This window comes from Lathamus discolor, chromosome 1 (assembly GCF_037157495.1).
Source record: "Lathamus discolor isolate bLatDis1 chromosome 1, bLatDis1.hap1, whole genome shotgun sequence".
NCBI lineage: Eukaryota > Metazoa > Chordata > Aves > Psittaciformes > Psittacidae > Lathamus > Lathamus discolor.
Window position 1 is genome coordinate 7,774,918 of NC_088884.1, and position 27,375 is coordinate 7,802,292.

Here is a 27,375-nt window from a genome sequence, read left to right on the forward strand (position 1 = left end):
TTAATTACCAGATCTAAGAAAGAGCCTTTTACAAAGGCATTAAACCAGCGTTTTATGTGTAAGATGCTGAGAATAAAATGATTCACTACAAATTCAATTGCTCCTATTAAAAATTACAGGAATCCTATTCAAAACTTACCAAAGTCATCTTTAATTTATCAGTGACAGATGAATTGTAGCTTTGTATCTTCTCTTTAACTTCTTCTTTACTGAGATAAGCATGAGGTTCTCTCTCCTTCTGAACATCCTTCAAATGACAACAACAGAGACAGCAGTTTTAGGAAACAAAATAAAACCCAGTTCATACTTTGGATATGAGCATTCTTAGTCCAAATAGTAATTATTCCACAAGGGCTCCACATACAGTAAATAGCGGTGCAGCAATAGAAAGGATTAACGTGTTAGGCAAATCAAACAGAAAGAACACTTTGACTGAATGGAGGTGGTAAAATCAACACACACAAAGGCACTTATGCCCCTTTTTTGCTAACTGTTTTCATTCAAATGTTTATCAACAGTATATAAAACAGTTCATCTAATTCATGGCTTGATTTGCCCCTGTCAGTGCTATGCAATATCGTTAGGAATACAGTTGCAATTTTCAGGAAATACTACTTAGGGCACAAATGGGTACTCCTAAACAAATGAAGAATATATAACAAAACAGCAGCACCTACTAACAAGAAACACCAACAACCCCCACACATGCCAACAACGTAAGAGCATCCCTGCATTCCAACATGACAGACAGCAGGTTATGCACAGGGTCACCAACTACTACTTGAACCATCATGAGTAACCCTCTAGCTGTATCTTGTTACATGAAATTTGTGTTTTTTCCACAGGGAAGGCCCTATTCAATTTTTCAACTGCTGCTTTTATGAGGTTGCTACAGATCTTACATGCAGCACTAAAACCCATCCCTGGAGCTGGATTTTATCCAAACAAACATTTGTTCCCAATCCGTATTTCTCCAGCAAACTAGTGTTATAAATACACCCTGTTTTCTATCACTACTATAAATGCCATATATAGTATGAAAGAGTTTCAGCTCTCTACTTTAATGATTTAAGACTTCACTCTGAAAGGGAGAAGCTTTGAAGAAGCTTGAAGCTTTCGGGGCACATCTGAACACTGGAATATAGATTCGCTGTATGGACAAACTGTCAAGAAACAGTTTTTCCAACCTGTCCTCACAAGCACATCCCAGCAGAGCTTATCCTAAGAAAGGATTTCCCCGACTTCAGTGGCCAGCCTTGTGTCACAGTCTTTTGGACACCACTCAGCACACACTTTGCAGGCGCTTCAGTTTGCCAGAAAAAAACCCAAAGATGAGCACACCTGGTGTGGAACTGCAAGTTTCCATTTGCCAGAAACAATCCACAGAACTTTTTTCTGTCTCCTAATTTAAAACCAGCTAGTTTTAGCTCTCTTGGGCTTAGTTTTTAGTTTTGCTTTTCCTATATGGTATTTCACTAAATGACACACTGGAGCAGACTTTTTCCCCATGACTATAAAAAGAAAGGTGTGGTCTGAACAGAGAACTGGAAGCCAGAAATGTGGAATTCTGATCTAGGCTCAGATACTGATTTCCTGCATAACACAGAGAACATACCCTTATTTCGCAGATGAGGAAACTGAGGCAAGAAGGAACACCAGTAGAATACAACCCTCCCATTAGTTCCTCAAGCACAACCCTAAGATTGTGTAGTATCTTGCACAGCTGCCAGACTCCACGTAGTCTATTACAAAATACCAAATTACTAAATGTTTTCAGAATTCAAGTCTATTCTCACTAGAGAAACTGAGCATTCTTTTCCTTCTGGATTTTTTTTTTCTCCTCCCCCAAAGTATAATAGTGACAGATACAGCTTCCTTTAAATCACTCGCTTCATCTCCACAGAGGCTCTTACAGCTTTGTGGTGTTCTGTTCAGGGGCAAATGAGTAGTTATAAAACAAAGCAGGCATAGGAAAAAAGAAAAATCTAGATAGGTTTCTTTCTTTTTCCTCTGAAATTTAAGTAAATGTTATTGCTGTTTTCATGCTTAAAATACCAAAACCAATGACCCATAGTCAGAGTCTGGAAACATGGGCACTAATGCCAGTCAGATATTAGTCAGTCTAACTGATGACTTCAAATAACGTTGTGGGAGGTGGCCAAGACAATCTCAGCAATGGATACTGAAGGGATATGGGACAGTCTGCAGGCCTCTGGCCATCAAGATCTAACAGAACATTTGCCATTTACATGACTGATTTCAAGAATCCAAGCTTTAACTTGGTATGTTCTTTGTCTGTGTAGCTGCAGACAAGCCCCTTCACATAGATACCAGCCAAGACTCAGCTCTCCAAGAGACAAGCATGTTGTGGAGCTCATACCTCCCCAATCTACTAACACTGCTGATACTGAACTTCCAATTATGGACACAGTTTTAGTATTTATTGTAATTCCATTGCTGCTTGTTCAAGCAGGAACCTCTCACCTGCCCTGCTGGAGCCTACTGTCACCATGATTACTGAAGTCACCCACAACATTCATTATCATCAAGAAAAAACACTAACCAGAAAAGAGGAAAACACTCGCCACCTTTCCTATATTCAAACCTCAACCTCTGGTAAAAACAAACAAACCCAACACCCATGCAGTTCACATTAGCTTCTGTGAACCTTAAGGGGTTTTGTTTTGCAAAAAGGACTTTTAATAATTGTAGACAGAAAGAACTCATTGCCTTTAACTGGGGGTGGGGGGGTGGGGTGGGGGTGAGGATGCCTTTAACTGGGGGTGGGGGAGTGGGGTGGGGGTGAGGAGAGTGGAGAGCATGCATGTGAGAGTGCAAAGAGCAAGTAACTTTCTCCTGTTTTCATATAGGAGAGTTTTCATACACACTTTTGTTCTTCCGAGAAAACACATTTTTCTAGCAAAGTGATAGAAACTTGGTCAGGTTAAAACAGACACAACCCATGAGATCAGTCTAGTCTTGTGGACTGCCATGGAACCAGGCATGACAAGCAAAACCTAAGCACAGCATCTAAGCAAGCTAATTTCTGGTAAGACTCACTTTTTGGTGATGCCCTGGATTCAGGTCTGTAATGTGTATTGCAGAATACAGTGCCAAATGCAAACAAGGCTCTTGATAGAGCCAAATGTTCATGCAAGGGCAGGCTTAAGGGTGCTGGAACTGATGGCAACAATGAGAGAGAAAGGGGTGACTGCACAAGTTGCTGGTAGCAGCTCCACCAGGCCAGTGATGAAGGGGACAGGGAAACAACCAGTGTTCAGAGTAACACCAGTCTTCTCAGGGGTGGCTCTGGTACAGAGCTGTAGGTCACTGGGCATCACCAGGGGACCTGCCATTCTCTGAACTGAGTTAGACATGATTCCCTATGTGAACATACCACTGGAATTTCCACCTTCTTGCACTGGCTCTAGAGGCTGGGCAATTTTGTCACAGTTTAATTAAGCACATAGAAAACATAGAGCCCCGTTTATGTAAAAGCCAAGATAGACTTCTATAGCATACTGCCAACAAACGCAGCTATAGTTCATTTTATAAACAACCAAATATCTGTCTCAACTAAGTTTAACAGTATGTAGATTACACAAGACTATGAGCAGAAAACAAAAAAGGACTAAAGGATTAAAACATTGAAGAACAGACCCAATTCCATTCAAGAAATGGATTGAAGAAAAGACAGAATCTTTGTGTACTTCAATCAGCATTTTCACTCCAGTCCACCATCCTTGACCAGGAAGACCACAGACAGTGAGCAATGGAAGACCTGTCACAGGAAAGGAAGAACGACTCTGCGCTGCTGAAAAACTAACCCTGAGATCTTAATGAACTGATCTGGAGATACTCTCCTGCTCCCAAACAAAAGCTCTAAACACTCCAACTGCACACACACATTACTTCAACCAAGCAAACAAAAACTCCCCGCCAGCTAGACACCAGTGCCTATAGAAAATCACACTGCTGTCACACAGACTGCAGAGACAGTAAAACTCACATGACTGCTGTCAGGAGAAAGCCAACAAAGGAATACCTTCCCAAGTTTATTATGAACAAGAGAGCCTCAACCCACTGTGATTCACTGGGTCAGCCCACTATGATTCACTGGTCTCAGTGAGTATCATTAAGTAGCACATACATACTTGAGGCACCTGTGTATTTTAATTTTTCTAATTATACTTAAGCAACATGCAAAGAGAAGCTGATGGCATACATTTTTCCCCCAACTTTCCTGAAGCTGAATTGCTCTCAGTATACAGTGGCACATAACTTTTGCCATACAGCTCTGCCTAGCCATGTTTTAAGTTACAATAAATAAGTCTTCTTTGACCAGCCTGCTTAGGTGGACAGAGGAAGACTTGGCAAACTCATTTCCCACAGCTCTCTTACTTCCTTCTGTACTTGTCACCTCGTACCAGAACCCACTAAAAACAAAAGACCTCTGCTAACTCTGCTTAGGTTGAGCAGATCAAATTCCACTTTGTTATCTCAGCAGGTAAATTTTTCTACAGCTAAACACCTGTAGAAGACCTTGAATCATCCAATATAACAGCAGAGTAATTATCTCCACAATATGCTTCTATCCTGTTGCTCTTGAAATGGCCACCAAGTGGCTGAAGCCAGACCTGCTCAGGGTGGGACTAAAGGGAAAGCAACTGCCCTCAGTTGTTTTAAACAAAGAAGAAAGGGCATTTGAGAGGTGAGATTTGGATGTTACAGCCAAGTACATCTATCATTGGTTCTTGTGACTGCTCTGCCTGGCCTAGTGGGAGAGGAAGCACTCTGTCACCTAGTGGCTCACTCAGCCCAAGGTCAAAAGCTGCTTTTTCCACTGTGGCCTTCCTGTGCCCCCCAGTTGTGCTCTGCAACCCCTGGCAGAGCTCTGGGGAGAGACTGCACTGCTAGGCATGAAGAGTGGCATGCTCCAGCCAGCCAAGTCATCTCTATTCAATTCAGAGGCAGCTGATTCATCTCCAGCTCCCTACAGAACGCCCAGCATGCACACCTCACAAAATTCATATACTGGGAATTGTGAAACTGCCTTTCTGCAAAAGTAGGCCTGGTGATGAGTTTCCTAACCACAGATCCTTGCATATGTCACAGCCGCAGAATAAAGTGCAGTCAGCAGAGCGGTTCACACTGTGTCTTCTGTCAGCCATGACTTAGATGCTGCTGAGCTTAACAGTGGCACTCCTGGGTGCTAATGTTCAAAAAAGGAATTTTCTCCATAAAACAATGCATAAACATTTCAATGTTATTTTCACCAAAACCAATCAAACTTGAGTTTGACTCCTCCACACTCAGCCAAATGACACTCTCAGAAATGGCTGCCATGTCACCACCCCTTCCTCTTTCCACCCCTATTAAGCATGTTCATCAGAGCTCATCAGAGCTCCTAGTCTCCTTCCACTCCCTGCTTCTCACAGTATCTTCAACTTCCTCAGCCCGGCACAGATGGGAAATATAAAAACTAATCTCAAGGAGACAGCTGAATACATGAGAATCCATACAGATAATGTATCTTGGTCCAAACCACTGCTGCTTCTCTGAGCTATTAACTTCTATGAAAATGACGCTGTCCTTCCCACACTTACAGCACACACAATTGGTGGCCATTTGCATCAAAGCCATTCCTCAGGTCAACCAAAGCAGTCTCAAATGAAATTCCTAAGCAACAGCTGCCACTGAGAGGGAAATGAGGCAAGTGCTTTCATTTTCCCAAGGGGAATAGCTGGTATTTCATTAGAGCTCATGATGCAATGCCTCTTCACAGTTGAGCTTCCCCTCAACAAAAAGGGTAGAAAATGTTTTTTCTTTATCACCTCCATGCACATCTCATTTATTGTATTGCAGATGTTTACAGAAACAGCACTCTCTTTGTAACATTTATGTTCAGTATAAAGCCCCCCACAGACTATCTCAGCAGGAATCCTCAAGGAAGACAATTAAAACTGCACAAATTACAATTAACTGCAAATCAAGTTGTGGTGCCCAAAAAGAATCTCGTCACATCAGGGACTTGAATAAACTGCAAGGCTTATAGTTACTGCCAAACCCTAGCCCTGCATGCAGTAAAAAAAGTGCTAAACTCAACACCTAGCAAGCTGCCATGGGATGAGGCTGAGAAGAGGTTCTATAAATCAAAAAAAAATGCAAAACCCTGAAGCCAGGATCCTTGCTTTGAGACAGATGCATGGGTTCCCTAGGTGGGGAAAGGCCTCTATGAAGGGTTACAGAAAGTTACTCTCTTCTGTCCAATCTCCTGGTCAATCTAGAAATTAGCATCTCTTAAGGAGTGGGAAACCAAGCTCCTCTTAACATTTTGGCTTTTCAGACAAAGGAAAATATAATGGATGAAATGCTAACCTACCCCAGGAACATATTAAAATACGTTCACAAGAAATATGAAAACAAGAAAAGAACCAAAGACCTGTGGGAGCTCAAGCAAAATTTTAAGCTATGTCTGTCTCTATTCCCTGCCCTCACATTTCATATTAATCTCACCCATAGAGTGCACCTTGATTCAGTCAGATGAATCAAGATATCCTGATCTTACTGTGATCTTGCTACTGATCTTACTAAATTGTGGCCAGGAATAATTCCTGAAGTAAAGCACTGAGTCTTTGACAAATGAGAAATGCAGCCTAATCTACATTAGAAAGGTTTGGTTATAATAATTGCAACTAATGAATCCTACTTATCATGCTTGCATTAAATAAAGGATTTAACTAAGAGTGCTAGCATACAACAAAAAAGCCCAGCAGAGAATACAGGAAGGAAAATAGAGAAAGAGACTTCTGATGCCAGTTGTTGCTACTTCTACAAGCAAGAACACTATTTCCTACAGCCTGCCAGCACTCCCACAGGAAAGAAAGAAACTGAAACCCTGCAATTAAATTGTTTCAAAACAAACATCTTGCTTCTCCCTCATCCTGACTCTCCTGGGAGCACAGCAGCCTTGCCAGCAGCTTCTCCTTTCACCCCGGGGCAAGCCTACACCCAGATGTGATCTTCCTTTATTTGAAAGCCTGACAATCACCAGGTAGAGCTAGTGGCCACATCCACCCACAGTCAGTCAGAGACACCAGAAGGGTATGGAGAAGACAAAATGAGGGCAGGGTGCCTGGGGAGAAGTCCTGGCATTCAAGCATTTCATCATCTTACAGAGCTGCACCTCAAAATTTCTGTGTCCTGACTGGGGTGAGGGCTGCTCTCTGGGCCAGAGGAATTTTTCTGATAGGATGGATGTAGGCAGAATTCCCTTTGTGCACCCTGCATGATGCAGTTCCCACCCCTGTCAGTGACACACAGGGCAAGGAAGCAGGCTCTCTTTTAGAAGAAGATCCTATTTTTCTATATGGGTTTGGCTGACCTGAGTTAAGTAATTACCCTGACAGTCAGAGCGAGTCTAACTCGCTTGAGGAACAGCCTGCACCATGCCCTTCCGAGGCAGCAAGAGGAGCAGTGCCTCCCCAGGTCAGGTGTATGATGCATCCAGCCTTGTGTTCTGCCTCTAACAGCAGCAAAAATAAATGCTATTTCGAGCAAGCACACGAGCCTTTTCTGCAGCCTCTCTGCTGGCATCCACAAGTGTTGTAGCAGGAATTCAGAGGGCACCTCCCTTCGAAGTGTTCAGTGTCCATTTATGGACCTGGTGTCTATGCAGGCACATAAACCCTTTAGAACCTGCCCATGCTGCCTGTCTCTGCACCTCCTGCAGCAGCAAGTCCCAGAAATTCATGTCTGCGGTGTGAAGAAGTGCCACCTGCTTTAAGCTGATCTTCTATTAAGACAGAAGATGAGCTCTGTCAGATACACTGAGTATCCCCTAATCCTAATATGGCAGGACCCAGTGAGCCTGAGTTTCACATTCAGCTTGTGCATCACCTTTGTGAGTTTGTAAACCATAACCACACCCCATTTTTCTTCTTCACAGTGAGGAGCCCTGAGCTCCTTAGTCTTTCCCAAGGCAGCTGCTCCATCCTCTCAATCATTTTAGCAAGGGGCAACTGCAGTAAGCCCTTCTACAAAGGTGGTGATCGGAGCTGGGTGCAGACCCCACAACAGAGGTGCAAAGCTTAGATGCTCTTTGCTTATCTGTTTGTATACTACAGGTCTATGAAAACTCTTTACCTAAGATGTCCATGATGCAACAGGGTATCTCTTCCAGTGTACTTCCATATGTGCTTAAAGAAATCCCCGTGAAACTACCACAGCTTATAACTGTAGCAGGATTTTACAAGGTACAGGCATTCCAGTTAGTAAGTAAATACTTGTTACTTTCAAACTATTTGCATTTTTTTTCCAAATACCAACACACCACTTGGCACACTATCAAAAGCACTAAATGACAAAGGGTAAAGCAAAGCATCATGGCTCCTGTCTGACCTCTCTGATGTAAACACTCAGCTGTTTGTATGGTGAATATTTTTAAGCAGCAGAGAAACAAAACAAGAACTCTAACTTCCCCTTATTCCTTTTAACATATTATTTTCTTTCAGAGGCAACATAAACACAGTTATTATTCAGGTGCTGTGAAAGGAAGGCTAGAAAAAGGAATCTGTTTCTTGGTGACATGAACAGTGCTTAAGAAGCAGTGCTCAAGTTTATCATGACATCACCTCTGAAAACCCTTAGTTACAAACCCTGTCATACCCTATATGGCTGTACTTTAAACTACTGGCACACAACCCAGTTTTAAAAAGCCAGTCATCTGTTTAAAGTGAGAACCAACTGTATCAAGAATAGTATCAGAGGCTTAGCTTTAGATTCTGTCCCCAAAGACACAGCAGGTTTTATGCAGATTTGTACTTCTTTCCCCTCCCCCCCCCATATTATGGCATACTATTAAAATACATTACATGATTGAAGTAACATTTCACAGCTATTTCAATTTTGCAAATTTCAGTAAAACTATAAGTATGAAACATCACAAATAGTCAAAAAACTCCTTCAGGTCTCCCCTCCAGAAAGCACGTGAGTTTTGACTGCTGGCTATTTAATTAGTTAAGGGGTTTAATGAAGTAAAATGGATTACCAGCCTCTTTGTGACCTGTAGCTTGTAGCAGGCAGTTAGGAAACAAGCTTACACAAGATATCCTATGGAAACCTAATTAGTTTATCTTGAAAAGAAGGTTAAGTTTGGTCTGGAACCTGAGCTATTAACACAGTTAGCAATCAGACAATTAAGTAATATTAGGACCACGGGTCATTCCACCACAGCATTTGCATGTGACCCTGCAATGCAAGACTCCAATGTTCTCCACCTAATAAGAGGCAGGAAGAGGATGTCTGCAGCAACAACCCCCCAGGTCTTCAAATGCAGCTATCCGCATTTTACATTAAAACTGGTACTGCAAATCAACCAGCCTTTCCTTGGGAAGCACAGTGTGGGAACAGCCAGCGTCATGCCAGGCCAAGGTATGCAGCCTTCTCCTCGTGGTTACTGCCAGCACTTCCCAAGTCTGAAACAAGCTCAGTCATGGGCCTTGTCCCAGCAGAAGTTGGGTAATGTGCCAGCTTTCACCCTGTGCGTCAAACACCATTTTATCTAAAGAGCAATATTCCCTTTCCCTATTTGGTTGGGTAGTTCAGAGACTGTGTCATCAAATTGGTTTTTAATCCTTCTGACAAAGCCTGCCCGAATCGAGAAAAAGGCAACAACTTCCTAACCAGGCCCAGCTTTGAGGCTGGTGTTTGACACAAATGGTCATGGTCCCACTAACCAAGTAATTTTTGTTTGGATTTATTTTACTTGAAAGAAAAAAGGAAAAAACAGACTTCTTACAAAGTGCACAGTAACAGTTCTCATCTAGGAAACATCACATAATATACTGGGCTCTTCAGATATAGCACGTCCCTGACAGTTTTTCCCTTATCATGGACACTACAATGAAAACAATGTTGTTCAAAAAGATGCACGGTCTTCTTTAAGCAAATACTGCTTATGGTGAGAAGTTCCTTGTTTGAGGAAGAGACAGTTCCCTAAAAAACTCAAAAAGTTACTGCTACTGTCTCTCTTCTTGGTCAACCTGCCACTGATCTCGTATTTGAAACTTTTCTGAAGGAAAAGCACTCTCCTTTACCACAGATGCATTCAAAACCCTACAAAATTATTAAAAAAAATATTTAAAATTATTAAAAACCCTGAAGTACAACCATCTATTTTTCAAATAAAATTGGCATTTTAAAGACCTCAGCAGCCTGTAACAATAACCTTATGGGGATTAAAGTTGTAAGTAGTCATTGGTACCTTTAATAAAAAGTACACATCCTCTAAGCCAAAGAATCTGAAGTATCATCTTAATATGTTGAATATGATCACAATAAAACTGCCATAAGCATTTACAGGCAACTTCTGTAACTGCTGCTTTACATACATGCACATCAAATTGCAACAGCTATGTAAAGCCTAATGAAGTTTGCAGTGAATGCAGGTCTCCTTCAACAGGGCAAGCTAGGTTTTCATGAAATAAACTTGTATGAAGTATTTCTACCCCAACATAGCCTCTCTCACTGCACTTTGTGTAATTAGCACTTTACACAACTCACACAGAAATATTATAAAAGGCACCTGCCTCCAAGGGCATCGAGATATTTGAATTAGATGTTTCACACAGTGCAGGCAAAAGGAGGCACCCCTGCAGTCTAGCCTGCATGAAGGATTTCTTTCTTCTTTTACACTCCAGAAAGTTTCTATCACTTGCCACATTTCATTAACAGCCAACACACTAATGACTGCACCCTACTGTACAGTCTTTACATTAGCACACTTTATTAAAAAGTAGGGTGGTATCCCAAACACATTTCTGAAGCAGCAAACTACAGCCATCACCTTTACCTACTACTGCCAGGTTAAAAAAGTAAGGCCACAGCTTATATAAACAACCATTAAACAACTCTGCAGCATAAGAGAACTGCAACGCACTAAACACTTCACCACACAGGTCTCAGCTTACCCAAACACTGTGCTAGCCTGGTACCATGTATAAGCACACAGTTTACACCACTAACATCTTCAGTGATGACATGAGCATGCTGCTCCCTCCTGATCAACTCACAGTTTCCTCCTCATGGCAGACAATTCTGTAGTAGGGAGTCACTTCAGAACTACAGGGGAATTGTTGCCATCAGACATCATGTTTTTTAATGACATCAATAAGAGTGGGGTGATACCGGTGCTATTTAGATCAATGCTGGTGGGATGCAGTAGAGAGGAGAATGGAGTAGGAGGTCATAACGGGTAGGCTTTCAAGGGAGGTGTGAACGGAAGACTTCAGAACATGGTTAATGAATACCCCACTGGAAAAGCTGCATAAACAAACTTTTCTTCTGAGGAAAGGTCAGGAGAACAGCAATTAGGCTGCACTGGAGACCAGGGCTTGCTTGCTTACAACCCAATGCTATGGCCTGACTCCAAACACAAGTTATTTTGCCATGCTGGAGAGTGGCCATCAGGAAACCAGAGAAGGGGGGAAAAGATTACATGCTTTGTTCTTAAGCAGCAAATGGGAGAATGTGTTGATTTTACAACAGAAAGTTTAAAAGTCATTCCTTTTTTCTTTCCAAACAGCTATTTCCCTGCTTTTACAGGCAGGATGTTACAGGCACAAGGAAACGCTGCTGCTACTCCACCTTTCCTTATGCCCAACGTCAGCTTCAGGAAATGTAATTATGAAGCTCATGAAGGTATAAGATCTGTTAGAGCTGATACGCATTTCAGGTGGAAGGAGAAGAGAGCCCACTAGAATTTTTCATTAAATACCCCCACTCTTGTTAAAGAGAACAGGGAGAATTGGTGCCCACCACACCCTTTGAAAAAACACTCTCAGAAGACAGGACACATTAAAAAGGCCAGGTCACCTTATGGACAAGCACGGGAGAAGGTGAAAACAGTAGAATCAAAGTTTCCTCAACCATCAAATTCTGCAAAGCAAAACCACAAAATAATTGCCTTTTAATAAGAGTCCCTTAAATACTTTTGTTAATGACTCCTGAACTTTAATGGAAAATACAAAGAATCTTGATGTTTAATTCACATTTTCAGAGGGCAAAATAAAGCAAACAACCTATCAACTCCTTTTGACAGGGGATCAAAATGGAAGTTTAAGCAAAAAAACAAAAATCACCCAACTGAAACACAGCATTTACCTAGGCCTACAAACTTCTAAAGTTACTAAATTATAACACTTACTTATCTTACCATGAAAGTTTACCAACCTCAGAGGCCTGTAAGTAACAGTGTTACCCCAGGGACAACTCTGGGTCCAGTCTTGTTCAACTTACTCATCAATGAGCTAGACGAAGGGACAGAGTGCACCCTCAGCAACTTTGCTGATGGCACAAAGCTGGGAAGAGTGGCTGGTACACCAGAAGGCTGTGCTGGCATTCAGCAAGACTTGGACTGGCTGGTGAGTTGGGCGAAGAACCTAACGAAATTCAAAGACAAGTGTAGGGTCCAGTACCTAGGGAGGAATAACATCAAGTACCTGCCCAGGTTAGGGGTTGACCTGCTGGAAAACATCTCTGCGGAAGAGGACCTGGAAGTCCTAGGGTGCACCAGGAAGAGTGTAGCCAGCAGGTCAAGGGAGGTTACAATCCCCCTCTTCTCTGCTCATGTCCGGAGTACTCTTTGTCCAATTCTAGGCTCCCTGGTTCAAGAAAGACAAGGAACTACTGGAGAGGATTCACTGGAGGGCTGCAAAGATGATTAGGGATCTAGAGCATCTCTCTTATAACAAAAGGCTAAGAAAGCTCAGCTTGTTTAGCATGGAAAAGAGATGACTTAGGGAGGATCTCATCAAATGGATACAAATATCTTAAGTTACGTGTATTAAGTGATGGTGTCAAGAGGATGGGCTCAGACTCTACAGTGATGCCCAGTGACAGGATAAGGGGCAACATGCACAAACTGAAACACAGGAAGTTCCACTAGAATATGAGGAAAAACTTCTTTAAGGGTGGCAACACTGGAAAAAGCTGCCCAGAGAGGTTGTGGAGTCTGGAAGTGGGTCCTGTGCAGTTTGCTGTAGGTGAACCTGCTTTAGCAGAGGGCTTGGACTAGACGATCTCCAACCTTCCAACCCCAACCATTCTGTGATTCTGTAAATGGAACAGTCAGTTCACATCCACTCTTCCATTGAACACATATAACAAAGGGTTCACTAACAAGGCCTCTCTAACTGCAGACTTGCCGTGTGTGAAAGGACCTCAACTTCACACCTCAACCAAACATACAATGAATTAAAAAGCATTTTTTTCTTATGTTCCAAACCTGCACTGGCAATGTAGTCAGAACACTGAAATTCAACCGAATTTCTATCAGTAGGTCCTTTGTGTAACCCGATTATAAAAACTCTTCAGATCAGCAAACATCACAGGTTCATGTAAAGGACTTCTCTAATGCCTAGTTGCACGGTGTAGGGAAGGGGGAGAGGAACAGTGCAGAAAAGGTATTCAGTTTTCTGTTTTTTAAAAGGAATCCATTTAGCATCCAAACAATTATTTCCATCTCGCTGACTTGTATTATGAACGCCAAAAGTTACAGTAGCATAGTAAAGCATGTCACCTTTGCACATAAACTACAAGGCATCCCTGAGCCTAAGAAAGTTCTCTCAAGATGGCAGAGCTTTGTCCTTGATTAAGACCATTCATTAGTAAGCCCTAATAAAATGAGTTATTCATGCATTCATTAATTAGTTAGTAAATCTTAATGAAAAATCAGTATAGTTACATAGGCTCTATAAACATACCAAGGTGACACACACCTATGCCCATGTATGCACACACAGAGCAGAGTTTTATAGAAAGAAAAAATAATGTGGCAACATCAAAGTGTGGAAACATGGGGACTTAAAGGGAGCTTACTACATGCTTTTAATCAAATGGTTCTTATGATGCAAAGAGGGAAGAAACCAGCCACAGCTGGCTGTAGTATTATAAAATCAGCATTTCAGAAAAGCAGTCTAAATAAGCAAACTACAAAGGATGCAAGTGATCCTAAGAAAAGATAATGCTGTGGGGTGTACAGCTTGAGATGCCACCACACCTCCCAGTTTTGCTTCAGTAAGCTGCATTTTGTTTGTAATTTCTCAATCTAATACATCTTACTCATTTACATTATTGGAAAATTAACAAGAGCCCCAAATATCTTACAGGCTTAACCAGACTAGGAAATACCACATTTCTAGAAGCTTAGTCCTATCCTAAGGAAAGGCACTGATCAAAACCAGCAACATCTTGATGTTACTGGTAATATAAGGAGCACATGCTCTCCTCTCTTTGTACTCCTAAGCAGTTTTACATGGCCACATAATTATACTAGAAATGAAGCATACCTGCTTCCAGCCACCTTCCCACACAGGCACATGGCATACAGGTTGTGCAGCCCATAGCAGGACAACCAAGGAGCATGCTCTGGGACATGCCTTCCGAAGACACCCTCAGCACCTGATGGTGGGGCAGGCACTGTGCAGACTGAGTGCAACGGTCCCCTCCTACCACTGGAGTCACAGATCCATGCCCCAATCCACAATGGATAAAGCTGGGCAAAACACATTTATACTTCCCAATAAAATTAACCCTTCCGAGTTTCAGTTATGGAGCTGTGCTCCTTTCCTGCTCGGCACATCCCCAGGGTCCATCAGCCACCACTATTTGCTTTTCCTGCCACGTGGGACACCTGCTCCCAACTGGGTTGCAAAATGCTTTGAAGGGAACTCACATGCATGTAAAGAGGCAGGTGTGATGTTGCCATGGAGTCATGCTTTTATTTTCACTAGTTCAGATGTCGCCAACAGAATAGGTAAGAGAACAATTTTCATCACAGAGATATATATTTTTATATGTTAGTAATACATGATAGGAGACGAGCAACTGACTGCTGTAACTGGAGATACACGAGCAGCTGCTGGGTGGAGAGAGTTCCCTACCGGCAGGCAATGCAGCACCAGCCGTTTACAGCATCTTGCCTCCTAACTGGGGGCATCAAACACGCTTCTGCGTATTAGGACTGCTCACAACCTGTGCTCCTACCCCCCGGGACCTCTTTTGCAAACTGCCTCTGGTTAAGAGAGTAATTTGCCAATGCAACTGGAGATTCCTGGGAGTATTTTGCAAATCAGCTGCAAACAGTAGGCTTCGCAAACCTTTTCTAAACATGACACTTGACAAGGAAACATTATCTCTGCACCCATAACCTCAGCACTCTTGTGTTTCAGTTTACAGTAAGTCCTAAACATCTCTTCAACAGGACATTATTAGGAATGCTGAAATTAGGATACCAGATTTTCACATTAACTTTTCTAACATTACAAGATCTTCCAGATCTGACTACTTCAGCTCAGGAGTACTCCCACCGAGAGGGCTATACTGCTGCCTTCCACCACGACAGCTGTTTGCAAAATGGTCTGTGTCCAAAAACCCCACTGATATTTGCTGCCTGGATCCAAGCTGTTAAAGTGACCACATGCTGCTGGTAGCTCTGGAGTAGAAAAAGCACTGAGCAAACCCAGTATAGTAAGATTAAGAAATAAGAATTAACATAAGAGGAGCCAAAAGAGCACGGAGATCCTCATTTAAACTTATGAATTACAGAAACAGAACTCTCCCCACACCCAGACAGACTGAGGAACTCCCAACATCCAGCTTGCTTATGAGAAACAAGAGCCATCAAAACACTGCCAAGGGACACCTGGCCCCTCAAGAGACTTCTGGTTTACTTTCTCTGCAGCTGCATAATGGGAGAAGTCAGGATTTTTCAGTCGTACACTCAAACTACAAATGACAGCCAGTTCAGATTTTGCCATGGGGAGGCACTGGAATAGGTTGCACAGGGAGGTAGTGAATGCTACATCACTGGCAGTGTTTAAGGCCAGGTTGGACAAAGCCTTGGGTGGGATGGTTTAGTGTGAGGTGTCCCTGCCCATGGCAGGGGGGTTGGAACTGGATGATCTTGAGGTCCTTTCCAACCCTAACTATTCTATGATTCTATGATTCTATTCTATGTAGTTTTAAGATGAGGTATAATCTAGGATTCCTTAATTCCATGCCTTGGAAGTGAAGTGTTGACCAAGTACAGGTCGTAAGCTTTACCATGAACTTGAACACAACCATTAAGTAATGGATTTAAGTACATTTAATTGGAAATAAGGCCATGGAAAGGTATTAAAAATGCTCTCAGGAGACAAATATAGCACACATCCAAATGTCAAATCTGTGACAACTATTTGCAAACAGGTTACTTAAAATGAACACAAACCAGTACCTCAAAAGCATGTATTGACTGAAACTGTGGCAGACAGCAACAGCCATTTTTAGTTGATCACAACTTCAGCAAATGCTGAACAGCCCGAGCCAAGGTTCATGATATGACGTATCAAGATAACATTTTTTCCCTCTTGAAACTCCAGCCAAAACTGCTCTGTTGCAGCAGAGGGAGAAGCTGCAGGAAAACGGTGGGTTTGTCCACAATAGAAATTCATCTGAGTGTCTCTGGAGCAGCTGTGACTGTGACAGGAGAGCTGTGGAGTCCAGAAAGATGACAGGGAACCAGCGGGGAAAGGCAGCGCAGCCACAGCAGGTCAGGACCATGTGCTGCAGGAGATGCATTTATCTGTGTGTCAGAGTTGTTGCTCAATTCAAGGACCACCTAACTGTTTAAATGAATGCATCCATCTTTTTGAGCAGCATCATTATACTTGTTCTCATCAACAACCAAATAAAACCTTAGAACAAATTAATTAATTTATGGTTTATCATCAGAATGCTTTCCTCACACACTTGCAAACATGAGCCTTTTAAAGTGTTCTGTGGTAGTATTTTTATCAAGCAACTGTGAGGCTCAGTTAGCAAGATCCCTTGCTGGAAGGAGCCCAGCAAAGGAGGCAGGAACAGCAGGAGGAACCTCTCAAGTGAATTTGGCTTGGCAGGAATGGGTTCCACCCTTGCCCTGAAAAGGGAGTTTTAAGTACAAAAATATCCACAGATGATTGCTAATGGCAGGTTCTCTCCTTTTAGGGGAGCTGACTTGGGACTTGATAGTAATTAGGATTTGCTGGGTTATGAACATTCACATCTGCAAGCAAAGCAAGCACGTGCAGGATCTGCGTGTTCTCTGCAATGATGTATGTGCAGAAGTCTGTCGCATCTATAGATCTAACCAGATATTTCTTACTACACAGAGGAGGAAGCAAAGAGGGGGGCAGGATGGAACAGGAACAGGAGACTGATCTGGATCAAAGCACCTCAACAGTTTCATTCCCATGCCAGGTGATGCAGCAAGACAGGAGGAGCCAATTCCAACAGACAAATCCAAGTTCCGTATTTGAAGAACCCTAGCACATACAAATTGCCTGCATGTGGTTGGCAGATTATGTCCGAGGTTTACTGGGATGTCTGCAACCCATCAAGTGGCAACAGGAGACTAGGCAAGATACACATCCCACAGTACCCAAAATGACACCAGCTACCTCTGGTTTAAGCAACTGAGTCCTAACCTATACACCAACTTGGTGGTGAGCTGAAGTGCCACCAGCTCTGCTGCCAGCATTGCCAGTGAGACACTTGCATACACACACCTGCATGTAGGTGTTTCAGTCCAGAGCTGGATCCTACCCCAATGCCACCAGCAAGAGGCAGGCCCGAAAACACCACAGAATGACAGGGTGTTTTATGCAAATGACAGTTCATCTGTGGAATTTCATGTCACAGAACTCTGGAGATGCTACAAGTTTACATGGCTGCAAAAGCAATTAGGTAACTCACAGAAGAAAATTATCTGGCTTGCAAATCAAAGAGACTAGAAAAATGTTCTGGAAAAACACCAACAGGTATTTGACCTATTTCTCTACTCTTCCCCTGGCACACACCATTAGCAACTGCCAGGTGGGATACTGGTCTAGAAAGATCTTTATTTTGAATTCATACAGCTATTCACACATTCCCCATGTTTCAGCATCCACTGCAAAATGAGAATATCGCCGATGGTGACTGCGAGACAAGCCCTGCACAGAGCCCAAGGTGAACAGCCAGGAATCACCCAATCAACCCTCACATAACACGAACTTCTTAAAGCCAGAATCATGAGTAGTGGTGTACTTGCAGATGGGAAGAAGCTGTTGTTAATATGTTATTACTAGAAGGCACGTTCACAAACATTTGTGAAGTATCATAGCGAAAAAAAAAAAAAAAAATCCATGTTGAAATGATGAACTCTTCTTTTAAAGTAAGCCTTTGAGACGGTGCAGGAAACTTATGGCCTCATGCCACATATTCCACAATAAGGAGAAGGGGAAAGCCTCGTTGAGATTAACACCATACAGTCTGTGTGCTGGATGAGGCGCAGAGTCTGTGGGAGGGATGCTGGCAAGCAATAATGTAATTAAAAATCATAACCTAACCCAGAGAGACAAGGAGGTGAAATGATGCTGGCTTTTCCAAACTAGAGACAACCCGAGCTATCCAGTGTTCTTAAAAAATCAACACACATACACACACTTTAACATGGCCATTTACAAAAGAATTATTTTATTACCTCAAAAGCACAATCCAGAATTAGGGTACCATGGGGCTAGGATTCATCAAAAAGCTATGAAGACTGTGATGAGACTTTACACTTAAGGACAATGAGATGTTTTCAGATGGGAAGTTACACTTAACTTTACATGACTAAGCCCTGGCATGTATATACATTTATAAATATTCTCATATGCCAATGAGAATTTTACTAAAGAACTATATATTTTTAAAGTACAGCAAACTGAAGTATGTGAGAGTTGGACTTGAATAAAAAATAACCACAAGAACAGATGAAACACTGAAAAAAGTGATCACGTTTTCTCACTTCCCTCCTTAAAAACAACGGCAGCATATGTAACTATCACATTTTTTTCCAAGAGCTCCTCTCTTGGGGAAGAATTTATTTAGCTTTTTGGACAAATAGTCTTTAAAACATTTTATTGCTTTACTATAGAAGTTGTATGTAGTTATTACACTGTTACAAACACTGATAGTGATTGCTTTCTTCTTCCTAACGCTCAACTTTGTTCCTTAGGTTGGACAGGGCTTGGAGCAACCTGGTCTAGTGGAAGGTGCCCATGGCAAGGGGGTTGGAATGAGATGATCTTTAAGGTCCCTTCCAACACAAACCATTCTGTGATTCAGTGATTCTCAGCAGTGCATTAGTGCATCATCCAGCCCTCATACAAAATGGGAGCTACCTCAAATTTAGCAAGACTGCAACATTTCTTCCTTTTCCTGTTTGAGTCGCATCAACAATTTCCAAGCACAAGTCTTGAATCTGAAATCAGAAGACATTTTAGAGTAGTTGTTCAGAGGTCTCTGTTGAAGGATAAAATAATTATCTGCCAAAGAGACCTCCATGCTCCCAAAGAAAGCCTGGCACTCCAAGTAACAGGACAAGCTTCAGAGAAGCCAGCTCATTTCAACGCGAGAGGCAGATATGAAATTGTTACACTGGCTTTCATTTCAACAGGTCAAGAGAGATCTGCAAATCCTACACACTTACAGCACATGAGAATTAATCTATCTAGCCAGGGCAAAATGAAAAGCAAGAATTACTCCCCATGTTTACAACCTTCAAGGACAGAGACTCATATTTCCCAAGATCTGCTTTTCAACTGCATCAAGCATTGACACTCTTCTATACAAGTCAAAAAAGAAAATGGGAACATTTTCTGCCTGAATACAAGCAGAGAAAGAAACAAGGAGAAATGCAGGAAGTTAAGCCCATTACATATGGCCTTATCTAAGTAGAAAGACCAAATAAAGAGTAACCTAAAAGAGAAATCAGTTGAACTACAATCCATCTTGCTTGCAAAGGGAAAAAACGAAGCCAACCCCAAAACGAACAAACCCACCAACAACAACATCCAACCCACTTACAAGGATAGTAAAGAAAAAAAAAGTACAAGCAGATAGGATATCTGGTCAAGAGTTCAAGACTGCATTCAGGTTTCATGGGGTAACCAGATAACTGCGTGGAAACTGACATTACAGGATGCCCTTCCTGAGCAAATGAAAAATTACTGGCTGGAAACAAACATGACATCTTCTGTGCTCCTGGGTACTGGGAGAACCAAACCCCACTTTGCCTGTAACCCTCAGCCACCTCAAACACAGCCTGAAGCTAATCAACTGAGTTAATCCCCTTCTTGCAACACAGACCTTTTCCTGACTTAAAGGAATGCTAATGAGAACTGAACACAGATCCTACAACATATATTGTACACCTTAAAGATACATACCCACTCTGTAAAAGCCAACATGCACACTTGTTTATGCTCCCCTAATCTGGAGAATCCTAACAGCTATTGAGCCTCAAGTCAGCTCCCCTAAAAGGGGAGAACCTGCTATAAGCAATCATCTGTGGATACTTTTGTACTTAAAACTCCTTTTCAGGGCAGGGAACCCATTCCTGCCAAGCAGAGTGGTGATGGTAGAGGCAGAAGAGCACTGCAGAAAAAGTAAACTGAAGGTCCTACAGCCTTTCCCTTGAAGCTGCAAAGCACAAACACTGTTAACCTTCCTTTGTTCATTTTCACACTTTTTCCAGAAACTTCATTGATGGGGGTTGGAACTAGATGATGTTAAGGTCCTTTCCAACCCTAACCATTCTACGATTCTACGAGGAAACTGAGAGGGAAGGGAAGCTGTGTGAAAGAACTGCTTGAATAAAAATCCACTTCAAAGAATCCCACCACCATCTGTTGCAATTTATAGCAGAGATGTATTTTAAAACCATACAATCGCCTGAGGCATGCTGCTCCTCTCACTGGCCCCTCTTGTAGGATTCAGAGAATTCTGCCTTGAGTAACTCCAACACATAGCTACATCCTAGGGAAGATACAGGAAAACAAATATCTTCCGTTTTATCTGAAGTCAGTGAGTAAGTCTCAGCATTTTGTAGATTATGCTACTGCCCTGATTTTGTGACTTTCCCTCAGGAAACACTTGGGCTGAAGCATGCATGGGGAGATGATGGAACATTAACTTTTCCTAAAGCAAGCAGCAGGCTGTGTGTCAGGATAGGGTGCTCCAAGCCGCTGCCAGCAGGTCTGAAGGGCAATACCGACTACCTGGAGACAGGGTAAACTGAAAAACCATCCCAGTGATGGCAGCTACAGAAAGAAATGGATGGGGAATGCCTAACACCTCTCCCACAGCAGGAAGGGGGGTGGAAGTCCCTCTGACAGCCTCCCACAGGAAAGGCTTCTCCTAACACATCTTGTTTTTACTAGCAGAGCTCTGAAGGACATCTCGGATCCACCCACAGAGCAATTGGCTCTACACCAACTTCCTTGGAGCAGATCTGCAGAAGCCAGTAAGCCCAAGCGCAGGTGTCTCAACCTGTCATGCGGCTGTACCAGCACAGTAAGGGAGGGAAGGCTTCTGCAAATTCATCTGGTTGAAAAAACACAGTGGTCTCCTACACAGAGCTTCTAGAAGACACAGACTCCATGAACATAAATTAGCTGGTTGTCCCAAAAGAGGGTGTGCTAAAAAGAATGTGCAGATCATCAACTGACCTGTCCCACAGGGATTAAGACAAAAATAGTGGCATTTGGGGAAAGAAAGCAGTCACAGAGAGTAAACACTCAGGGCAGCAGGTACTTGCATGGAGAGCAAGCACATAAGTAGCTGCTATCCTGACAAGGGAAAGAAGTGGCTGTAGGAGGTACCAGACAGAGATCAAAGACACGGTAACTAGAGCAGAGAGTTGATTAAAGGGCTCACTGCAGACACCCACTCAACCCAAGCTGAGCCAGTACAACAGCGTGGAAAACACCAAGGAGAGTTCAAGCCCTGGTGGAAAAGGGAGTCCTGCTCCACCCAAAGAGACACACGAGCAGAAATCATCACAGGGAGCAAGAAACCAGCCAAGGTAGGGCTGGGAAAGGAAACAGTAAAAGATACAAGCCACTGGTGCGAGCAGAAGGCAGTCACTGTTCCTATATCACAAGCACTTCCAGCACCACAAACGCCTTAGCATCAGGGTGCTCTTTCCACAACGCAATGGTCCACCACATCAAACAAAAAACTGTCCTCTAGCAAAGTCACACCACCACAGCATCCATGCTCAGGGGAGGAGACACTTTAAAGAAGCAGTGGGGAAGCCATTCATATTGTATCATACTATAAATGCTCAGCGGTCCAGGACATACAGATACTTATCAACTCAGGTTAAGGATTTGCTATAGAAGGCCAGGAAATGAAGCATTACACTTCTGACATCCAGCTCTCCAGAAGCCAGCCCCTTCCCAGGGACGGTTCTGCCTTGGCTTACTGCTTACCCTGCTGTCTGGTTCAGAATAACAAATGTGGTTTGATCTCCCTGCAGCAGCTGCTGTCTTCCTGCCTTACTCTCAGAGGGCACAGCAGAAGGCAACCTATAGCTGTCTGGCCTGCAAAAACATCACTTCAATCCTCCTTTCTTTAAAAGATAAAAAGGACATGGAACTGTTGGAACAAGTCCAGAGGAGGCCATGAGGATGATCAGGGGACTGGAGCACCTCCCGTATGAAGACAGGCTGAGGAAGTTGGGGCTGTTCAGCCTGGAGAAGAGAAGGCTGCGTGGAGACCTCAGAGCAGCCTTCCAGTATCTGAAGGGGGGCTATAGGGATGCGGGGGATGGACTATTCATTAGGGACTGTAGTGACAGGACAAGGGGTAATGGGTTAAAACTTAAACAGGGGAAGTTTAGATTGGATATGAGGAAGAAATTCTTTCCTGTTAGGGTGGTGAGGCACTGGAATGAGTTGCCCAGGGAGGCTGTGAATGCTCCATCCCTGGCGGTGTTCAAGGCCAGGCTGGATAGAGCCTAGGGTGAGATGGTTTAGTGCGACGTGTCCCTGCGCATGGAAAGGGGGTTGGAACTACTTGATCTTAAGTTCCTTTCCAACCCTAACTATTCTGTGATTCTATGATTCTAAAAGTACTATGCACATTGCGTAACAAGCAAAAAAGCAAACTGAGATAAAGAAGAGCTGACTGCAACTAATCAGCAGACAGGTAAGTCAAGCAGTATAGTTTGCTTGGTCATACAGAGTAAGTAAAAAGAAACTGGAGGCAGTACAACTTGGTTACCTATGGGTACCAAAAAGAACAGCAAAGCCAGTTGCTGTTAACTATTAACTATGGCAATGAGTGTCTCTCCTCACTGTGAAAGCCAAAGTAAAAAAGCAGTACCTCACTTCGACAGCTGAAAAGCCAAAGGGATTTAAAGTGCATGTTAAAAAGGAAATGGAAAGCCAATTCTCTTCCTACAGTTGTGCGCTTTAATTCACCTAATGTCCTCAGATACCTGGAGGCAGCCATCTCTTCCAGCATGCACACACCGCACCTAAGTGCCTCCGAGGAAGCTGTTGGGTGTCACTGACTAACTTTAAAGCATGACGAGTCAAAAAGCAAGGTTGTTCTTGTTGCTACACACAAAGGAAGCTTCTAAGAAAGCACTGCTGCCAAGTCCAGTTTTTTTAAAGTACCTGTCACAACAGCTTAGCCATTTTAGCAAGTGTTTAGAAGAGTCAGCTAAATGTAGTACTACATTTAAGGCTTATAGACCTCAAGTGCTTTTTCCAAACTACCTTTCCTTTCAATATCACCTTCGCCAGGTCAGAATACAAAAAGGCTTTTCTGAACCCCAAGAGTTTGAAACATGATTTTCACAGGTGTCAAGTGCTTGTAATTGTCATCAACTCTTCTGGAGGCACAGGACAAAGAGCTGTCATTTGCACTAAAGAAAGAAAATTCCTTTAATCCTTCCTATAGAAGACAAACCAGTAACAGCAAAACTTATTTGCACGCTGAAGTCCAAAAGGACTATGAACCTAAAAATTAATGCTTAGCCTTGTCTTTACACTTAATACCATAGTGCGCCTGCAATAACACTGAAAGCAAAACACCCCTCAGCACTTGCTGCAAGCTTGGCATTAGTGCATACTTCTTATTTCTCAAAACATATTTCAGCCAGCTTTGGCAGAGACTCTGTACGTTTACATGAGTTCTGCACAGTGTAGAAAATACCTATCAGTGGGTAATCTAAGTACTAAGCAAAGAATGGTTAGACTTCAACAATGAAATACTGCTTGTTTCTGATTAGCTGTTATTTGCAGTGGCAAAAGTGAACTACAAATATGTATTTAAGAAGTCTTCCCTCAAATATAAAATAATTTTTAAAACAGATTTCCTGCCATTTTTAACATGTACCCATTGCCAGTTTAATTTTACTAAAAGATGATTCCTCTTCAGTTTGTCACTTTAGCTAGCCAAGAGAGACAATTGAGAGCAGTTACAAGAGTTGTTTATGAGATGACAAATGCTTCAAAGGACTTATTAGGGATGTGTTAGAATATCAGCTCAGACTAGCATCCAAAGTTACTTCTGGAAAACAGACACTCTCTATTAGATCAATAGGAAGCTGTGCATCCTATTTAAGATTTCTCAACAGCAAGTAATTCAAAATTGAAGCTACTATTTATTTTCTTATGCTCAAGACTTATGAGCAGTAGGTAGCACTACACAGTGTACTGCATCCATTTAAACCACCATTAAGAAAGAAATCAGATTTAAGGAAAAAATAACACAAAAATACCCCGACATTGTACAGTTAATCCTCTGCTATGGAGAGGCAAAACACTAGCAGGGAACAATAAGATGCAAAAAACCTCCCACATAAATTGTCTCCATGTTCTGACACAGCTGGTACCAAGCCACTGCCAGTAAGCTCTGCTGAACCTGTGTCACCTTCTCCACAGACACTAAGGCCTCTCTGCAACACACGTCACAGCAAAGAGCTACCGTGTAGGATCTAGTCCATGCATTGCAAAACATCCCACACCCCATCCAGCCCTCTCACATCCCAGGCATCTTGACTGGCAAGATTAAAGCTCCAGTGGAGATATACTCTCTTCTGTTGGCAGACATGCTCAAGCAGTCCCACTCCCTCTTTTTTCCTAGATGAGTCAGTTTATGGAGTTCCCTAATCTTACATATCACAGCCCTGCCAAGAGCTGTATTGGCAGAAATGAGGGACAGAAGAAAGCAGCATTAGACTAGGCAACACAGCCACCAATTCATGTCATACCATACTCTTTAACAGCTTTTATTTGCTCTAGAGAGCAAACACTAAAACATTATCACCCAGACTTGCTCAAACATGAGTGTTAAGTTTTCCTGTGTGAGACACAACACAGTAACTTGCTGCACTCAAGGACAAATTGGCTATTTCACTCTCCTTTCCTATAGCTGTGAGGTCTCACTGCCTCCCAGCACTTATTCAAACCCTTGGTGAAGGAAACTCTGCTCACTAACCTGTCAGGAAATTAACACTGGAAGAAAAGCTAAGCTAGCAAAACAAGGTACAAGCACTACAGGAGGCATTGCACAGACAAAGCATGGAAGATATTTCCTCAGCAGCTTCATGCTGCTCTACCCAGTCAACAACTTCGCAACCCACTCATAAAATGCGAGCCGAACATCCTATAACAAATTTTCAAGGGTGTGGGTTGGTCACTTCTGAAAAGCAAGAAATTAAAGGCATTTCCATGCAAAACTGGAGATAAGATGTCCTGGTTTTTGCTGGAATCCTTTACGTTACTCATTGAAGAGTTTATCACCTTTCCCCCCCTAGAAGAGTTTGAAATGCTATCTGAGTAAATTGGTGAGTAAGGCCAAAACTCAGTATGTACAAGTTTAAATCTTAAGATCTGGACCTATCAGATCCAGAGAGGAATTCAGACTTCAGACATACTAATATGGATTTTGAAAGAGGATTTGTTCACCACCAGTGAAGCCATTAGTCAAAGTACATCATATTGACTACAAGTGCAGAACTTTTTCCTTTCTAGTTTTATTTTATTCTTCTCAGCTTCAGACAGATTGAAGGCCTCAAAAAGCAGCTACAGTAGGAAACTAAACAGACACCAGCACTGAAGCTACTTGTCTAAGCAACGGGAGACAACCCAACAGCCCAAACAGGAACAGAAGCCCACATCAACTGCAACAGCAGGCCACATGCATGGACAATCCTTGTCCAGATTTGCAAGCCCAAAACAGCTAGAGAATGTGCAACTACTGAGGCCAGAGCTATGAGGCATGCCTAAGCAGATAACCAACAGCTTTGGAAATTCAACACACACCTTTAGACTTGTCAACCCCCCAGCTGAATTTGTCTCACTGGAAGCTAATGGACAACCTCACAGGTTACCTCTGCACCAGAGCACAGCCAAACTTGCATGGTTCTGCCCACCCCGGTCCATAGTACCCGTCAGGCAGCCGATACATTTCCTCCGCAACCAGAAGGACCTGTCAGCTCTCCAGCAAGGGACAGCTGTGATGTCTATTAGATACGCACCATTCGCATTTTGACTCGGGGCCTGCAGCGAAGAGAATTGGTATGGGAAAATACTACTTGAAATGACGCAAATCACCATATGCTCTTTATGATATTACAGGATTGCTGAGACAAGTTTCATGCATTCCAAAACTTTCACACACTTGCTTAGAAAGGTATACACTTAATGAATTTACATGCAAAACTTGCATATCCAGAAGTTGACTATTAACATTAAAAACAACTGCTACTGGAAACAAATAATGGGACATGCTTCTCCAGAAAGTATCTTAAAATTACAGAACTGCAAATGTCATTCTGTCCTTTCACATTCAGAAGTAGTATTCCCTTTACTAATACTTCTAATCAGTCTTAATGTTTAAAATGTTTCCTACTGTGCTTCATGATTTGCCTATAAATAATACGTTTATAATCTGCCCTGCAGAATAAACTGTTCCTCTAAAGCAACAAAGTCATATTATGCAGTTGATCAGATGTGACAATGAAGCAATGTGTCTTCAATGGGAAGGGAAGCATGGCTGAAAAAGGCGTACAGAAGATATTGAAATTTAGCTGGATGCCAAACTTGAATATTCTGTTATTTTATTCAAAACCACTTTCCCACTTTAAGGTATTTTTACTGAAACCACAAATAATACAGCTTTCCATAACAGCCTCTCAGTATACTGATATTCCAAAATACAGTTGAGGTAAGAATTTAACACTCTTCCTATCAACTTGCTGCTAAAGAAAAACATAGTAATTTGCATGACCCTGCTAAGACATGTAATCAGCTGCCTGCAATAACACAGAGCTCAAAAGGAATCCTATTTTCCGAAGATGGAATCGGTAAAAGCAGAAAGAGGAGGAAAAAGAATAGCATTCTTTGTTCTGACATGCAGTGTCTACCACATACTGACTAAACCCTAGGTCACACACAAACTTTGAAATGAAAGCTCTTCCCCCTGCATTTTGAAATCCAAAAGATCGCATCAAATGAAAGGACATTTTGG

The 27,375-nt window shown here is 42.4% G+C and overlaps 1 protein-coding gene across 1 annotated transcript in view; it reads right to left on the reverse strand.

Moving 5' to 3' along the window:
* RASSF3 (Ras association domain family member 3) overlaps window positions 1–27,375 on the reverse strand; it is a 53,671-nt gene that overhangs the window by 5,831 nt on the left and 20,465 nt on the right. Inside the window, exon 2 of the mRNA XM_065682573.1 lies at window positions 140–247. Coding sequence (XP_065538645.1) covers window positions 140–247 — 108 coding nt within the window. The remainder of the gene's footprint in view (window positions 1–139; window positions 248–27,375) is intronic.